Source organism: Podarcis pityusensis (assembly GCF_964106645.2).
Source record: "Podarcis pityusensis genome assembly, chromosome: 12".
Taxonomy (NCBI): domain Eukaryota; kingdom Metazoa; phylum Chordata; class Lepidosauria; order Squamata; family Lacertidae; genus Podarcis; species Podarcis pityusensis.
Genome location: NC_138037.1, coordinates 20,697,546 through 20,716,699, shown reverse-complemented (window position 1 = coordinate 20,716,699; position 19,154 = coordinate 20,697,546). Strand labels below are relative to the sequence as shown.

Here is a 19,154-nt window from a genome sequence, read left to right as displayed (position 1 = left end):
TCACAGAGTGTTTGTTGTGGGGGAGGAAGGGAAAAGAAGATTGTTAGCCACTTTGAGACTCCTTGGGGTAGTGATAAAGCGGGATATCAAATCCAAATTCTTCTTCTTCTTCTTCTTCTTCTTCTTCTTCTTCTTCTTCTTCTTCTTCCTCTGTGCCTTCTTGTCTCCAGGGCTATGTCAATTAGCCGTAAAATGAAAAAAGAAGCCTTATAAAAGTAAATGCACAAAAACAAAACACACTCCTAGGAAGAGCTTCTAACTTGGAACTGGTTCTGTGGCCTTAACATGAATGAGATATTGGAGAGCTTTTTTGATTCTTCATTGTTTCTTTGGTTTGCTTGACGGAAAGGAGAAGCCAATCCAAGGAGATACAAGATAATTCTGGGGATTAGCATTCTGTCATCATTTGCAGAGCTCATGCGTGCACCTCTGTCTCTCATTCTCGCTTTATTTTTAAATTTTGATTCAGTTTAACAAAAATCACATATATTTGCAAAGCAAATTAACAAAAAAAGGATAAATTGAAAGCGTAACATTCATAATTTGGTATGTCTTACATAATTTCAAATAAGTATTTTGGATCATGTGAAAAATATGCTTTGTTATGCCACCATTCAGTAAACATTGCTCAATTATGTCCATGTCTCTTTTGCTCCAGATCTCTGCAAACTCTGAAAGGTTTCTTTTGCTGGTATTGGAGGGGGGGGTGCGTTGAGAGAAGGAAGAACGCTTCTTCCCAGAGAGCTGCTGAATTCTGGAACTGCTCTTCAACCTTAGAAGAATGCCAGTTTTACTTCTCCTGCTATAGTAAACATAGGAAAAGAGAGATGGGAGGAATTGTTTTGAGGTAGAATGCTTCTTGCCTTCATTTTTGGCAGGAACAAGTTTGGACCAGTACAGACCGAGAGGCTCTCTCCACAGCTTCTGGTGAAATTGCTTCAGCCTAGACATCTTCTCTCCAGTGGCAGGAGGCTTCCACTTCTATGGCATCCGGAGAACTGTCTGTTAAGAAGGCTGTAATTAAATGAAGTTGCTTGAGGCCGTGCTTCACAGGGGATATTAGAAAAGGGCAACCAACTCACTGGGTCCACATGAAGGTGGGTCTCATGAAAGCTTCTCTCACTAGGCTCTGAGAAGCCTTAGGGGTGGTTGGGTGTTGGCTGCCAAGCTTATGAGTAAGGATTTGCTTCCTGCTGATCAGCTTGACTGGCTGTTGTTACTATAGTTGATAACTTGGACTACTTAGCAAGACTCTTGGGAAACATAGGAAGAGTTTGCATCACATGTCCAAGCTGCTACTTCTGTGGGGCTGTTGGTTTGAGTCTCCAAGATGGAGACATATATCATGTCCACCTGGTTAGGCAGGAGTTAACATCTTGAACAAACAAATATTTGATGTAATATATTAAATAGGGATGGGGTGATTTTTATGGGGGGGGGGGAGTTTCTCTACCTGCCTGCCTGCTTCCTGGAATCCTGTTCAAGCTGTTTGTCAGCTTCTGATCTATTTGTCTATCTGACTCATCTGACCTCCTTATCTGCCATTTGTATTTCTTAAGAGCTGCATCTATTCCGATCACAATTCTCCTGAGGAGTCTTCCGGCACCACATGTTTACCTAGAGGTCCTGGGGACATTATTCCATTTGACTTTGCCTTCTGCTGTGTTTTGCAGACTAGCTGTGGCTGAGGCTCATCCAAACACCCCTGACAGGATATGATTCAACACAGCACGTCTAATGGTTTCTTAAAATACTGCTGTACATAAGCCAATCTTGGCTACACAGCAGAATTGATTGCTTGTGTAATTTATATTGGAATATATTGGCTAGACCTTGATTATTGTTTGGGCAGTTGCTTGTTTAACCAAAAAGCCATTTGAAGATCTCCTGAATTGCCAGGGTTAAATCAGTTTTACTGCCAAGAGAGCAGTTCTAAATGAAGTCTCTCTTTCTACATGTTAACAATCTTATTCTACAGCAAGCCATTTCTGTGCTCTAATAATTTGATATTGAATATTTCCAGGATAAACAAGCCCAAGACACATGCACACACCCTCAACATCTGTTTCTTATATCTATCATTCTTTTTTGTTACGCCATTCTATGCCAGGGCTCTTGAGAAGTCTGACTGCATCTGCTGCCAACTGAGACCACATACACAAATGTAAACAGTGTTATACTGACTATATATATATATATATATATATATATATACATACACATGGTATATAGTGCTCCTTGGTAAGATTACAGGTTCCAAGTCTTACAAAGCACAATCTCATCTTTTTGAAAACCACAATGCAACTCTTTTAAACATAAAACAAAACAAAAAAAAATGGTTACAAATGGCTTTGATAAATAGTATGGTAAATCAGGGGCTCAAGCTGGTTAGAAAAGGTCTTTCATTTTAGTGCATAAGATTCAAAATCATAACACCAATAGTTAGGTTTGATGTTGAATAAAAGGCAATATAAAACCTAACAAAAAATGTAAATGGACGATAGAATTAAAGACTGTAAAGGATCACTAACATCACTAACACAACTACAGTTGGAAACAATTTTCCAAGAACAGATTCAAGTTAATCTCCAAAGAACTATTTATGACAGAACTAGTTTCATTGCCCTGTGGATGGCCTATATAGCATGATTTAGTAAAATCGGAGTGATCTGTGTGACACACTTCACAGTTGCTGTTTGCACTGAAACTCTGGGCATCAGAGGACACAGGCTGTTACTATACTGAAAACACATGACTGAGTCAACTGACACAAGAGAAAATTTACTCCACTCCAGTTTACTGCATTCCAAAAACTGGGTAAATCCTTACAGAATGCTGCAGGCTGTCTGCTCACTGAGCCTGTTTTATCTTCCATATCTTGTCTGCACTGCTTCTTCTTATTAATTCCCCCTTTCCACTTGTGTGTTATTGGGGAGGGAATATACAGCAAGGTTTGGAGGCACAACCATTTAATTTGAACTTTGAAATGTGAAACATGACTTTATTGCCCTCAGTTTTATAGTTACCAGTATCTACAAATAAGACATCTGTAGATAACGAGATCAACATTAGTGCACATGTTAACACCTTTTGAAAATCCTTAACGTTCTCTAATGCATCATAGTTAATACTGGGGCTGAGCAACCTTTCTTCCTGTTTATGTTAAAAATGGGACACCTTTTAAGCCACTGAAAAAAGGGATAGAATCTTCTGGTTTTTCTTCCTCAGAAATTCATTTTCTCAATCATAAACCAAATCTTCTAATACATAGCACCTGCATTTTATTGAAAAGAGCAAATTCTGGCTCAGGACTGCAAGCTAATACAGTGAATGCTTCCTGTAGTGAAAAGAAGAGAGATCAGAACCATAATTCAGTTAGAGGAAAATGGCCCAATTTTTATTTTTGCTTAAACTATCAGCATTTTCTCTCTCTTAAACAGGCTGAGCTTTGAAAGACCACAATTTTAGGCATCAATTTGGGTTGATTTGGGTTCTTTTGTTGACTGCATTTCAGCATGAAGCTGTCCATAATGGACAGAAGAGCAATAGGCTCTAAGCAGCAAAGCAGTCCTGGCGTTTTGCTTCTGCCGATTGGTTGTTTGGATTTATTTGCTGATTTATGGCACTGCCTCTATTAGGTTAATTAAAAAAATAATAATCTACGATCATCTACAATTCTTTGTGAGACACGATGTGCAAGTGATTCAATCTATGCACCCCTTTCTACCACTTGACTAGCCCTGTTCATGTACATATGGCATGTTTACACTTCTGCACTATCTTGCCACTGGGTGACAGCCAAAGCATGGAAACAAATGCCCCATTCAGGCAATCAGAATCACTGCACCGCTCCGTGAATATCAAGTGATTTAGGCAAAACAGAACAGGAGGAGCAGAAGATAGCTATCTCCTTGCAACCTTGTTGATATATAAGCAGAGAACTGTGACTTTCCTCATATAGAGTAAAAGCAAAAGCTGACCTGAACATTTTACTGGAACATTTCTCATGAAATTTTAATGCTGGAGCCTCAAACTGTACAAGCTTTACATTATGCAAGTCAAATATCAACAGTTCTCTTTATAAAACACCAGCCCTCTTCAGTTCACGATCATAGTGTGCAATGCAGGGGGGTGGGGGAAGAAAAATTAGTTTGGTATTTGTTTAGTTTCCATGTACAGCTACTGAAATATTCAGTTTAAATAGCACTTCAGGAAAGCACTCTTAGAGCTCCAAGTATGCAAATTATTTTTTCAAGCCTAGATGTGCAGAAAAGTTGGCAAACATACTTCACCCAAAAGCACCTCAAAACAGAAATTTATAGTCCAGTTTTAGGTGGCTAGGATTCAGATATTACCTGGGCAGAGGCCACAGCTTGGTGGTAGAGCATATGGCCTGGAGGCAGTAAATTCTGGCATCTTCAGGTGAAATGGACTTTGGAAAGCCGCTGCTTTCTGAAGAAGACTGTACTACACTAAATGGACCAGTGGTCTGAGTCACTATAAGGTAGCTTTGTAGGCTTATCAGGCTTGAATTTTCCAAACCTTGGAAGGTACTGATATTTATCTTAATATTAGATACTATTATTATTTAGTTCTCCTGCATATCTTTGTACAATGTGGGTGTATGTAGGTGTATATATAAAATAATATTAGAATGCAAGTGAATTCTTCTGATTTACAAAGTGGACTATCGAAGCTCAGCAAAATTACTTTCCCAATAAAAGAACCTCTCTCTACATAATCTGGCTTCCATGTTTACATTACTGTATGTTTGGACACAGGGGCCAAAGACCCAAAGATTCATCAAATGTGGCTCACAGCTCTGAACAGCTGCTGTCTCCTTTCTTCCACTGGGAGTTTACAAAGCAGTTTGTAATATGACACCTAGGAGTTCCATTTAAACAACAACATTTTTTTTATTCCACTGGGTTAAGCTAAAGAAGTTGTTTGGATTTGGGCCAAACATTACAAATACTACATTACATCTTCTATGCTTGTAATATTTGTAAGTATATTTCATGTCCATCACTGACTTCACAAAAAAAGAATCTATTTTGTTGAACCACTGGAGCCTCATTCACAGCCAAATATTTTAATTCTGTAATAAATATGATAAACCAGGATATTCCATTGCATAGATGACAGGTCTATAGGGCTGAGGCATCTTCAGTCCCCCTAAGTCTGCTGGGCTGGGGCTGAGGCCCTCCAATCTTGAGGGGGCAGAAGAGGCCGAGTCCTTCCTTGCCCGCCCATCTCCCTCCTCCCTTTTTGTCCGCTGTGCTCAGCCGCCTTGGGAGATGCTGCATGGTGTCTGTGACAGTCGCATGATGTTGTGATGACGTGACATATCACACACACACACACGCCCCCTGCCCAATGTTGGGCACAACTCGATGCCTCTGTTCCAATGTATGAGCAACATTTTGTTTATAAAAAAAACGAGGAACCTTTCCTTGTTTGGTGCCTTCATTATACAGTGGTACCTCAGGTTACATACGCTTCTGGTTACATATGCTTCAGGTTACAGACTCCGCTAACCCAGATATAGTGCTTCAGGTTAAGAACTTTGCTTCAGGATGAGAACAGACATTGTGCTCCGGCGGCGTGGCAGCAGCAGGAGGCACCATTAGCTAAAGTGGTGCTTCAGGTTAAGAACCGTTTCAGGTTAAGCACGGACCTCCGGAACGAATTAAGTACTTAACCCGAGGTACCACTGTACATCTTTAGGCTCCAGGTAAAAACAATCCTCTTCAACCAGGCTTTTGGATGATTAATATTCTACTGTCTTTTAGATGTGTTTGTGGAGTTATTGCTTCATTTTGTTTTAACCATTTATTTTTGTGGGGGTTTTTTTGTGCTTTTGTGTTCTTATCTTGGGAACCGCCCTGAGATCTTCAGATGAATGGTGGTATATAAATTTAATGAACAACAACAACTACCACTACAACTACCACCACCACTACTACTTACATCATATTTTCAGGTTCTGTTGCACAGGATCCCACTGCTTTGTTGACATTTACGAGGAGAGCCTGATTGGTTCCAGTGAGTAAAGCGACAAGGGATGGGATTCCACCACATCTGCGGATAATGCTCCGATTTGCTTGTTCTTGGCAACATTCACCCAGCGCTCCAACAACGTTCACAAGGACTTCTTCTGGCTGATCTGTTAGTAGGCCAACCAAAGTTTCTATAGCTTTGTACTCCCGGAATCTAAAACAAAATAAAGTAAAGAATCAGCGTTAACTTCACCAGAACGATATATCCTGAAAACATTTATGGAGCTAATCCTTCCAAAATCACAAATTGGGCACAATATTTCAGGAACTCTTTAAAAAGCATTGGTGTTACATTGTGCTTTAAGGGCATATCTGCACTACACGTTTAAAGTACCGTATTGGTCTGAATATAAGCCACACCTTTAAAATTCAAGGGGGGGGGGCAAGAAAAAAAAAGACAATACCCAAATATAAGCTGCTTCCTTAAAATTCCACAGGAACTCACACCTGTTCTGTTTTACCGTATGTCTGTTTCAGCAGCAGGATCGTAAAAGCCTATTTTTGTAAGGTCACGAATTTAAGCCGCACTTTAACTTTTCACAGTTGGAATTTGGGGAGGAAAGTGAGGCTTATATTCTTGTCAGTACGGTAATTTGAAATCAGTTTAGCTGTAATTGTTAACTTTAAAACCACAGGGAACTATTGAGTTTGAGGAAGGTGTTGAAAACTCCAGTAGAAATTCCTTAGCCTTTTCTATACTTCTCACAATCCTTTAATTAGTTCTTAAAGAGATTTGAAGTTGAATTATATATAATACAGATATAGCAGAAGGTTCTCCCATCTCCAGGGGAGGTACATGGGATAGGGTATGCTGTATGGTGGCACGACAAATATGGAAACCTCTCTCTCTCTAGAACTGGCAACTGTCATTTTAGTGAGCATTATTAGTGCGCTGCTGCAATTAAGGACCTGTGGGTACAGGGCAATATACAAATTTAATAAATAGTAATGAGTGGCTGTGTGGCTCCATGGGTGGCCTCTCTAGGATGGCAAGGCTTTTTTTTTTTACTTGCTCTTGTACCCTGCCATGGGACCAAAAGAGGATGCTTAAAATATCCTTAAATAAAATACAAAAATCGCTGTCACAATTCTTTAAAATACATGTCTATATTCATGAGAGCTAGCAGCACCTCTTAACAAAATAGGATAGCTCCTCTGCTGCTCTGGGCAGCCAGGCAAGGCATGCAGGCTCCCCTGGGCACCTTGGTGCAGGCATTTGGTCACTGAAAGAACCCTCCCTAGTTGGCTGGTGGTGAGTGGAGCACGCAGAGGGGTTTGGAGGGAAGAAAGGCAGAGAAGAAGAGTTTGGATTTGATATCCCGCTTTATCACTACCCGAAGGAGTCTCACTACCCGAAGGAGTCTCAAAGCGGCTAACATTCTCCTTTCCCTTCCTCCCCCACAACAAACACTCTGTGAGGTGAGTGGGGCTGAGAGACTCCGGAGAAGTGTGACTAGCCCAAGGTCACCCAGCAGCTGCATGTGGAGGAGCAGGGAAGCGAACCCTGTTCACCAGATTACGAGTCTACCGCTCTTAACCACTACACCACACTGGCTGGCAGGGGGAGAATGAAGGAAGGGATGGAGGAAGGAGACAGAAGGAAAAGAAGCAAGCAGAAAGGCAGGAAGGCAGACCAATGAAAGCGGAGGTGGAGCAGGTGGAGCAGAGCAGAGGAAGTCACTGGCAGAGCATGAAAGGCAACTAAAAGCAATATTTTTGAGTTTCTTGTCTATGGTCTCTCCCAGCTTTGGAGGTGCTGCTACACCTTGCCAAGGGTGCAAGGGTTTTTTTTTTGGGGGGGTGCCAATACAGCCTCTTGCCAAGGGCGCAAGACAGTAGGGTCCACCTCTGAACACAAATGCACATTTGCAACATCTAAAAGGTGACTTTTAATCATGCATAGAGCTGTTAAATCTCTCTTCCTTGGATGTTTGCTTTGTCTCTACATGAAAAGATGCTAAATATATATAGCTGACAATGTGAAAATGTTATCCATACTTTGTCACGTTTTCTTTGCTGATTGCACATTTCCAGATTGCTCCGGTCACTGCTGCCAGAAGTTCTTTGTTTCCAGAATTACCAAGCAATGTAGCAAGAGGTTTGAGGCCTCCATGCTGCCTAACGAGCTCACGTGTTTCCTGGTCTTCAGCACACTATGTAAAAGGGGGGAAAGCCAGAAAAAGTACGAGCATACATAGCTGAGGCCTATAAAACAGGCTTCCACAATGAAAGTAATGAGAACAATCCAGAGCAATGCTGCGTGCTCAAGTCATAATAAGTTAAATGGAACTTGGGCCCATTTAGCCTTGTCTCTAGTATGTAATCAACAGCTTCATAAGCACCGCAAAAGCCTTTTCCAGTCAAAAGCTTCATTTGCAATCCAGTGTGAATATGCTGCTCCTGTGCCAGAAGACTTCTCCACTAACTTCATTATTAAAGGTTGCTCCTGCATCCATGATGGATCTGTCTCCGATAACAAAGTCAATGAGGAATCCCCTTCGAAGCAGACATTTTATGGAGCAGGATTTCAGGATCTTCAATCATTTTGAACACATTAAACGTCAGGGTCCCAGATTAGGGAACAACACCCACCCACCCACCCTAGAGAGCAACGGTTCTCCACCTGTGGGTCCCCAGATGTTGTTGGACTACAACTCCCATCATCCCTGAGCTCTGGCCTTGCTAGCTAGGGGTGATGGGAGTTGTAGTTCAACAACATCTGGGGACCCACAGGTTGAGAAAGGCTGCCCCAGAGGGTTTTTACATAGCAGTGGAACCACTACAGCAGTCCCAGTCCTGCTGCACGCAGAGGACAGGATGGGAGGCTGGCTGGTTGTTGTGCAGCAGCTGGGGCTGAATAGAACCCAATGGCATCATGTGACAGCAGCAGGGCTACCACAGCAACCAACAGCTCAGTCCTGCCCCTCTCTCCTTCCCAAAAAATCCCATTTCAGCACTTCTGCCGGCATGTTTGACATGTTTGGGTACCTCCGCCAGCCTGCACGTCAGGTAGACAGAAAGGGAAGCTCCACACCAGCCAACCCTGCCCCAGCCCGGCACAAAGGGGGTTTGGATGACTTTGTAACCTTCCTAGCTGTACCGTTGAAATTGCAAGGCTCTACTTATTTTATATGCTTTGTAGCCATTTTGACTAGGGCATCCAATACAGTTGGCAGCATCTTACAAAGCAAGGCATGGACATGTCGCGAACTGGGTTGCTTACTATTCCTTACGGAACTTTTTGCTCTAGTTGAAGTACTCGTCTGCCTACTTCACCGCTATCATGCTTATAAACTCATGTTAACTATGGAGTTTTTCAGTCCTCTTGGTAGGGTAGGAGGATACAACTCGCTTTCCAATATTGCCCAACCTGTGCAATATTACTAGATGACATAATATGCAGTAAACCTCAACTGGCCTGGAAGCATCCCTTACCTTAAAAATAGCACTGGCACAATGCATTTGAAGCTCTTCATTGTCACTGTTCAGATTTTTCACAAGATTCTCTATCATCTTCTCATTTTTAATTGCGAGTCTGTAGCTTGGCTACAAAGGCAAGTTTTATGTATTAAGTTAAGAGATGTATTAACAGATAAATTGCTATTATTCAAAATGCAAAACACGATAGCAGAACCTTGATGACCCAAATCGTATTTATGCAGAACCTTTACAGGGAACGCTCTCTAGCTTGTTTACAATAAAATTGTTGTTTCAAGTATGGCAGCACACACCATGGGCATAAATATACCAAGATACTAAGTGGTCCTGAGACTCCAATTAGAACAATCCACCACATAGTTCTGTAGCAAAGATCCTAAGCTTCATAAACAGAAGATAATTTGTCCTGTGGTATTATAATTCTAGGTTATGCTTCTCTAGATAAAAATGTTAAACACTGTTTTCTCCTTGTCTGATCTTAACATTTGTTGTAGAAGGAAACAAATAATTAAGACAAAAACTATAAGAAACTACTTCAGTACAGTATTTCATACCTTGGACATGCTTCCAAGATTAAGTACTTTTAAGTCTCACTCAAGTCAAGTCATTTTATTACGGTCAATGGGATACATTTCAGTATGTTGTTTAGCACTCCCATTTAAACCAGTAAGAAAAGTACATAACTTTTGTTGCAGATGAATTATTCTGTCACTGCAAGCAAGTAACATCAATCTACCTGTTCAGCACTGGAATGGTGCTTCTTAGAAGGGAAGATGAATCTAGAAACTGGTGTGTTTAGAGTGCTTGATCTAGCAACAGGTAACAGGGGACTTTTGCATGGTTATACAGCCTGTTGCTAAATATAAAAAATGCAGGCATACTCAAAAGCGTATAAGGGTTTTTTTCATTGTAATTTGAGCTTTTGCCATAGGTCAGTGTTGGAGCACATGTTTTACATGCCAAAGATCCAATGCTCAGTCTCTAGGTAAAGCTAGAAGAGTCTCGTCTGAAATCCCAGAAAGGTGCTGTCATTAATGTAGATACTACTGAGCTAGGTGGACCAAATGTCCAACTCAGTATAGGATACAGTGGTACCTTGGGTTTGTTCTGGTGGTCTGTTCTTAACCTGAAGCACCACTTTAGCTAATGCGGCCTCCCACCACTGCCGCAGCGCCAGAACACAATTTCTGTTCTCATCCTGAAGCAAAGTTCTTAACCTGAGGTACTATTTCTGGATTAGTGGAGTCTGTAACCTGAAGCGTATGTAACCTGAAGCGTATGTAACCTGAAGCGTATGTAACCCGAGGTACCACTGTATAAGCTAAGGTGTCCCTTTGACTATTGGCAGAATATGCTATTTTCATTTTGTATTGTGTAATGTTTAATTGTAGAAGAAGAAGAAGAGTTTGGATTTGATATCCCGCTTTATCACTACCCGAAGGAGTCTCAAAGCGGCTAACATTCTCCTTTCCCTTCCTTCCCCACAACAAGCACTCTGTGAGGTGAGTGGGGCTGAGAGACTTCAGAGAAGCGTGACTAGCCCAAGGTCACCCAGCAGCTGCATGTGGAGGAGCGGAGACGCGAACCCGGTTCCCCAGATTACGAATCTACCGCTCTTAACCACTACACCACACTGGCTCTGTAGCCATAGATGGAGTAACATTTTTATTCATTAAGATGTTTAAAAAAATAACTGAATGAACCTGAGATAAGAGCTATTTTATTAACTGAATTCATTCAATATTTTGTGGGATATTTGTTAAATATCATTCGTAGTGCTTTAAAAAACCCCACAGTTTTAAAGCATTTGTATACTTTTTGCTGGATCTCAGATTCTGCTCAATTTCCACCTGCAGAAAAGCTCAGATGCTTACCTCAGACGCACACTCTTGCAAAGTTCCTACTACAGGTATTAACATATTTGAATGGGGGGACTTCAGTAACTGAGCCAGCAGGGGGATGCCTCCGGCTTTACGTATTGCTTCTTTATTCCTGGAACTTTTGCTACAGCTCCAGAGTGCCAAAGCTCCACATCGTGCCACTTCAATCTCTTTCCCCTGGAGTGGAGTGAGACTTGACGATCCCATTGATGAGCAGTCCAATAGCCCAACCTGATAGAAAAAGACAGATCGCTTATTGTCTTTAGTGAATGTCAGCAATAAAGGCTACTGTAGTGTGCCCATACCAGAGAACAGCATTGTGCATAAGACGTATCTGCCTGTAACTGATGTACTGAAGGTGAGTGAAAGAGAGAGATTACACCTGTTCTCACACTGACATTAGCTTCGGGCCCAATTCAAGAAGTTGTCTAAAACATCAAAGCATCTGAAGGCTGCCATACTTCCACTACCATGAATGCCTACTGAGATTCTGTGGCAAAGGCTTTTTTACATGCATCTTCTGAGAGGTGTGTTTTGTGACTCCCTGTGGCCAGCATGGCCTTTAAAATGCTTAGTTCAAGCCTCTGGAATTCCTTCCCTAAGAAACTTTGCCCATATCTTAGCTTTGTGGCGCAAATAATGATAACTTTAGCTTGTAAGGCATTTGACATTCATTGGTACATTTGAACTTACGTATATAAATTCTGACCATCCTTTCCTGTTAGTTTAAATTGGTTTTTTTATTTTAGAATTTTAAAATCATGCTGGGATTATAATTTTAGTGTGTTGTTTCAGAGTGTTTACTGAAGACACTGCCTTGAGTATTTTTTTTCTTGAAATAAGGCAGGTTATAAGTTATACTATAAACTTTCCAATGAAAGGATTGGCATGTGCAAAGGAATAGAAGCTACCACAACATTGATTTCTGGGTTGGAGCAACTGAAGCAAAGATGATGTTGCAGAAATGCCTACCTGCTATCAAAATAACAAAAGAAGATAAAGTGAAGATGAAAACTGTGATGCCAAGATTTATTGTTGTTTATCAGGTCTACTTACTAGTCTCTTGATTCCACCATGCTGCCGGACTGTTCTTCGGGCCCTCTTGAATCTGGCCACATTAGCTATGGTTTCAGCTGCCAAACATTTCAGATCTTGGTCTAGAGAATCAAGTATCTTAACCATGATCTGTAATCCTCCAAGATCAGCAATTGTACGTCTGATTTGTGGATTTTGGCTAATTTCCTTCAGGATTTTTAATGAGCCAATCTAATCAGAGAAGAAATTACACAAGATTGTTTAACGTGGATATAGAGTTTGATTATTCAAGTAACATACGCTAAAATACTGTACGGGTAGACAGCTGAATGCAAAGAAGGTAAAATCATGTGGGATAGTGAGGCTGCTTTCTTATGAGATTGTCCCCAGAATGGATGGGGAAAGCAGGGCTAAGCAGCAACTGCCTCCTGACTCGTGATAAGGAAAGTAGCAGGAAAAAGGCACTAGAAAGTATGGGATAACACTTCCTTTGACACAATGTCATCTAACCTTCCTGCAAACAAAACCAGAATGAACACTCACTAAAACAAGTGCCTTAGCAGTCTTGTGTTGCTGAAAGGAAGATGTCTACACAACAGAAATCTACCATTCCACCATCTTTTTTTGAGTTTCAGCTGAGCTAAGCTACGGTTAACTGTGGTTAACATCCCAGTTTCTTACTTTTCATTCTGAAAGGAGAGCAACTTCATAAATGCTAGAAAGAATTTTGAGGGAGACTGAGAACGGCTCTGAAGTTCAGAGTCGTTTTATTTTCGTGTTATATTACGGAAAATACTAAGCTGTAGTTGCATTAAGGAGTAAGAGACCCAGTGCTAATTGGGAAGTATCTGTCCTGGAAGTAAATATACAATTGCTGGACAGCAGCTTCTAGAATCCATATAAAGCACAATTCAATCTGACAATTGAACTCACCTTACATTTGATTTCTTCGGTATCAAGCAAATTAATCAGCACTTCAAGGCCGCCAACATCTCTGATTGCCAACTGACAAGTTTCTTGAGACAAGTTGAAATCTCTCATTGAACACAATGCAATTACAGTAGCTGTCTGGTTGCCAGCCTACAAAACAGAGAAATTTAAAATGTACAATTAAATACAACTTTGTACTATACAGTTGAGGGAGTTGGATATGTTTAGCCTGGAAAAGAGGAGATTGAGAGACAATATGATAGCCATCTTCATCTATCTCAAGGGCCGTCACATGGAAGATGGTGCAAGCTTGTAGAGTAGGACTCAAACCAATGGATTCAAGTTACAAGAAAGGAGATTTCGACTAAACATGAGAAAGAACTTTTTGATGGCTAGAGCTGTTCGACGGTGGAATGAACTCCTTCGGAAGGTGGTGGACTCTCCTTCCTTGGAGGTTTTTAAGCAGAGGTTCGATGGCCATCTGTAACAGATGCTATAGTTGAGATTCCTGACTGCAGGGGGTTGGACTCACTGTTCAAAACTCCCATTGTTCTAGGTGCATTTTGCAACAGGGAATTTCATTAGTGCGAGCTGTTTCTGAGCTCTGGGTGCAGTAGTGCACCTAAGATTTCAGATTAAAACTGCAGAATGGAAGGAAAGGAGGACCTTTTTATGCCTCCCCACTTCCAGCTACTCTCTTAAGACTGGTTAAGAGACCCTCTTAAGAATATTAGGGGGGTGGGCAGGGGAAGGACTACTAGACCATGTGAAAAATGAACATAATATTTTAGCTGAAGTTCATTCATTTTCAGCTTTGTATTCTTGTTATAAAAAAGCACACCTAGACATTCCGTTGTTGTGTCCTTTTTGTTAGAGTCTATTTGTTTATTCATTTCTGATTACTTTTTATTATTTATTTTATTACTACAGCGCCCACTGAAGAAAGCCCTCTGGGTGGTTTACAAAAGTCAATATCATACATACACTATCCTACAAAACCATATAACAAACCCCATGAAAGCAACATAAAGATCAAAACCCAACAAAACATTTTACCAAAAACTACCATAAAAACAAATCAGCATAAAATTAAACGAAGACCAGCCTAAAACCAGTAAGAAGAAACCAATTTGTCCAATCTAAAAGCATTAGAACATTTGAAATTAAAAGTTCTGCGAGACTGGCACCAAAAAGATTGTCATTTTATTTCTTTATTCCTTTATTTGGACAGCACCAGTGAAGTATAAATATTTCCAAGTCTGTTCAATCAAAGGTATATCTAAATCTGAACTATACTCTTCCTAGCACTGGGTATATATTTATCTATTATATCGTGGCTGACATACAACAATGACATTCAAGAGCCTTTTTCCACCTGCCTCTGCTTCTCAATTTGTATTGTATTATTTTATGCACTGTGGCTTGCCGTTGTTTTACTGATTGTAGTTTAAAAATTATTTATTGTAATTGTTAAGAGTGGATTTCTGTTTAATTTTTTACATGCTGATATTTAATATTATTCTGTACTACTCTAATGATTGTTGAATGTTACTTTATTTCATGTACGTTGCTTATTTTAAAGTTATGCTTTATTATCACATTTTTGCATTGCATTAGATTGTTATAAGGTGTACATTCTTTGTTTCTTCAGCTTGTAAACCACCTTGGGTATTGTAAGATAGAAAGACAGTACAGTGGTACCTCAGGTTACATACGCTTCAGGTTACAGACTCCGCTAACCCAGAAATACTACCTCGGGTTAAGAACTTTGCTTCAGGATGAGAACAGAAATCGTGCTCTGGCAGTGCGGCAGCAGTGGGAGGCCCCATTAGCTAAAGTGGTGCTTCAGGTTAAGAACAGTTTCAGGTTAAGAACAGACCTCCAGAACGAATTAAGTACTTGACCCGAGGTACCACTGTATACAAATTAAAAGTTATGATGAGTGGCGATGATTCAATAAGGATGCAATTCTAATCCCACCCCATCTTGACGGTGGAGTGGCAGGTAAAATAATGCAGACATCTCTAAGCTGGCCTCTGCTAGTGGAGAGTACCGACAAAAGAAAGCCCTGAAATGAGGTGTTTCAGTGTGACATTGGGCACTTTGGAGCCCCAGCAATCCCAAGAAAGATTTGATTCTAGAAGCTCTCAGGAGAAGTAGCCTGGAGCTGTTGCAGCAAAAAACCTCCCCCCTCTTTTTTGCCCTGGCATTTGATTGGGTGGCAGATCTGTCACTCCATTCTTTGCAAAAATGCTAAAGCAAGTATTTATTCACTCACAATAAATCTCAAGTAAAAAATATCTTTTCCCCCCTCTGCTTTTCAGGATTGCTTACACAGTTTAATATAGATTTTTTTAAAGCAAAACCACAATAAAATATTTTTCATATGCTCTGACACATTATTTCTATAGCATAACCATTACTACTGGTTGCCACAACAATTATTTTTTTCTGTCTAGTAGTTCTTACAGAACGCTTTCAAGGGCAAGTCTTAACAAACATGGAAATGGTTAGTTTTCTATTAAGTGTACACAAAAGCTGCATCATGTTGTTACAGCCATTGAAATCGGATACAGTATGTTGGATGCAAAATAAATTCTACTGGCATTGCAACAATCACTTTTAAAGCTTTAAATTAAAGGCAGATTTCATTTCAGAAAGTCTAGCCCTTCTTATAGGATGGTTCAGCATAAATATCCACAAATTTAAATGAAAATATAATGTGAATTCTAAAAAGAATGTGTACCATGCTCACAGAGAAAACGTTTTCTAACCAATCTCTGGGCGGCAGCTGAATTTCAGCATCAAGGCAAATGACAGCTGTAAATAAAGAAAGCCATCTTTCTGAAAATATAAGAAATAGCCCATTTAACTCAGTGGGTTTAAAGGAACAATAACAATTACAGTATTACACAATGCAAAAAAATGTAGAGAGGTGAATACCAAACCGCATACATTAGTTAATACAAAACAATTACAAATATGAAACTTTGTCTGCCTAATGACTTTTCTTGTGAGTAAGCCAAAGTAAGGGGAAATAATGGAAAAGATGTCTCTGTTACTCCTTATAGAAATTTCTCACTTGGTTAGCACAATGGGTCTGGTTCACAAACTCCACAGGCTCCTTGGAGTCCATATGGCTCTTGTAGAATTCGATTCTGAGCATTCTCTTCTACACAGATCACATCCAAAAGAGAAGCAAATGTCTCATTTCCCTGCATATATTCCTATTTCGACTACTCCGTGGGACAAAAGGAGCTCTGTTGTCAACCAAAGGAGACCTTTTGACAGAGAGATTATAAAAAGGACTCCGGCACACATGGATGGATACGGGAATATATTACAAACTGCTGTCATATCTGCTTGACTATACTTGCCACCTTTTGAAAATGCAAGAGAGAAAAAAAGATGTTCCTCTATATGCACCCATTAATATTATATCCTCCAAAGCACCGTTGTTATTGAACTTGCTTTAAAACATGTGTTAAAGTTTGTAAGCACAATTTTAAAAGCTAGGCTTACAAGACTTTAAATGTGAGCGATCTAGAGCAGTATTGTTGGGTTCTTGGGGGGGTTGGGGGGGAGAGGTGAATCGAGCAGTATAGATTTAGCAGCCATTATCTTAATTAACTAACGAAGGAGCTGGGAAGTTTGACTCTTAAAAGGCTATGCTCTGATTACATCTCAGGTTCCATGAGGGCTAAGCTTACTGCATCACAGCAAAGTATATTGCTAATTAAATGAAACTGTGATTCAAAGTTCAGCTTTTTAATTTGAAGTTATTTAGTTTATGCACAACTTTTACTTAAGCAGGTGTATTACTAATACTACTATTTATTTAGAAATATCCTATTATTGGCTGAAGGTGATTTACAAACATACCATAAAAAGAACTAAAAAAGCTTATATATATATGAGAGAGAGAGAGAAACAATACAAAATGAAAACCTAAGGTATTATGTGGTTGCACTGCTTGTTGGAATGAAGGTGTAAGTATCCCAGTACCGTCTTAGCACAGGGTTTTTGTTTTTAGTTTCAAAGAAAAACACAAGCGTGTTTCTAAATGTTCATTTTTCTTTCCAACTTTTCATTCTATTTTACAGAACACAGGTCAAGCTGCAACTTGTTAGAGATGAGTTATGGACAAGTATAACTGAGTTATGGAATAATTCCTTGCCCCATTTCCTGAATCCTCTGGAGTTCTTGGGCTATAGCCTGGCAGTGAATAAAACATACAGATTAAAATAACCAGGGCCAGTGGAAAATCATAACCATGATAAAAATCACAGATTCCATAATGTTCACATTACATGTCTGTAGCGCGTGGAAAATGACTATTGTTTAAGAGCTAATTAAGGACTGACACCGTCAGGCCTGGTATGTCTCAATAACAAGGGAGTGCATGCAGTGAAATTCAGATTAAAACTATTACCAGGTTTTCTGCTAACAAAACCGAATAAAAAATAATAATCACAAGACACAGAAAGAACCATTCTTTCCATATTGGAATCAAAGGGTGGTACTGGGCCATTGCTTATACCTCTCAGCTACATGACTCCCTGACCTCTTCATCTTGCAAAGCGTACAAAACATACACTGAGGGAGACTAAACATAATGTGGCTTGTCTCTCGCTGCTGGTAGCCAAGATTTGCACTTGGCAAAAGGAGAAGGGCAGAAAGATGAAGCAGACTGGCAGAGGCACTGGGCCTGTCATTCATATCACTGGTTCCCAGTGAAGACTGTAGAGCAGTCTCACCCAAACTGCGGCCTTCCAGACATTTTGCACTACAACTCTCATCACTCCCAATCAACGTGCGATGCGTAGTCCAAAATGTCTGGAAGGCTGCTCTAGAGTGTGGCGAGTTCCTCCTAAACGCTCCGCAAACAGCAGTAAATTAGGACACTTCATCGTTCATTTTGTTCTGATATGGTGAGGAACTTGACCATTATGTGATGTACCGTATTTTTCGCCCTATAGGACGCACCTGACCATAGGACGCACCGTGTTTTAGAGGGGGAGAACAAGAAAAAAAAATTCTCTCCCTCTCTGTGCAGCACCCCTTCAGCAAAGCGGCAGGAGAAACGGAGCCCCTTCCATTTCTCCTCCCGCTTCACTGAAGGGGTGCTGCGCAGAGAGGGAAAGCTGCGTAGCGCCTCTCCAGCGAAGCAAAGCCGGGAGAGCAAGAGGGATCGGTGCACACCGACCCCTCTCACTCTCCAAGCTTCAGCGAAAGCAACACGAAGCCTCTGGAGCGCAGCGTAGCTATCCCTAAAGCCTACCGGAGCGCTCCCACTGCGCTTCGGAGGCTTCGCATTGCTATTGCTGAAGCCATGGAGCCTGCATTCGCTCCATAAGACGCACACACATTTCCCCTTAATTTTTGGAGGGGAAAAAGTGTGTCTTATAGAGCGAAAAATACGGTAAGCACCAGCGGCTAGCAAACACATACTGGATTTCGCACCTGTAAGAAACAGCAACACTGATATCTTAAGTTCATCTTTCTGAGGCCTAAATTGCACACTGCATATTTTAACTGCAGCCTGATGGCACCTAAGTGATTAAAAAGTCCCTTCTGTGGGTGGAAACTGGGAATAGAGAAGGAGCAGGAGGTACAAGGCATCACTGAACCCCTTCTCCAGTCTCAACTCACAGAAACACAGCAGGAGATGAACCATCACCACCGGGGCTTGCACACGTGCATCTAAAACCTCTCCATAAGCTGGTTTATGCAGTCAACATGTATAGGAAACAAATTTGGAGAAAAATTAAACGATATGCTTTACCTTTTGTTTCAGCAATGAGAATCAGGG

The 19,154-nt window shown here is 40.7% G+C and overlaps 1 protein-coding gene across 3 annotated transcripts in view; it reads right to left on the bottom strand.

The window, feature by feature from the left end:
- ODAD2 (outer dynein arm docking complex subunit 2) overlaps positions 1-19,154 on the bottom strand; it is an 83,750-nt gene that overhangs the window by 33,121 nt on the left and 31,475 nt on the right. For all 3 annotated transcript variants that reach the window (XM_080975277.1, XM_080975276.1, XM_080975278.1), the window contains 6 exons: positions 13,346-13,492; positions 12,434-12,643; positions 11,372-11,608; positions 9,495-9,605; positions 8,058-8,212; positions 5,971-6,213 (listed from right to left, as the gene is read on the bottom strand). In XM_080975277.1, coding sequence (XP_080831403.1) covers positions 5,971-6,213; positions 8,058-8,212; positions 9,495-9,605; positions 11,372-11,608; positions 12,434-12,643; positions 13,346-13,492 — 1,103 coding nt within the window. The remainder of the gene's footprint in view (positions 1-5,970; positions 6,214-8,057; positions 8,213-9,494; positions 9,606-11,371; positions 11,609-12,433; positions 12,644-13,345; positions 13,493-19,154) is intronic.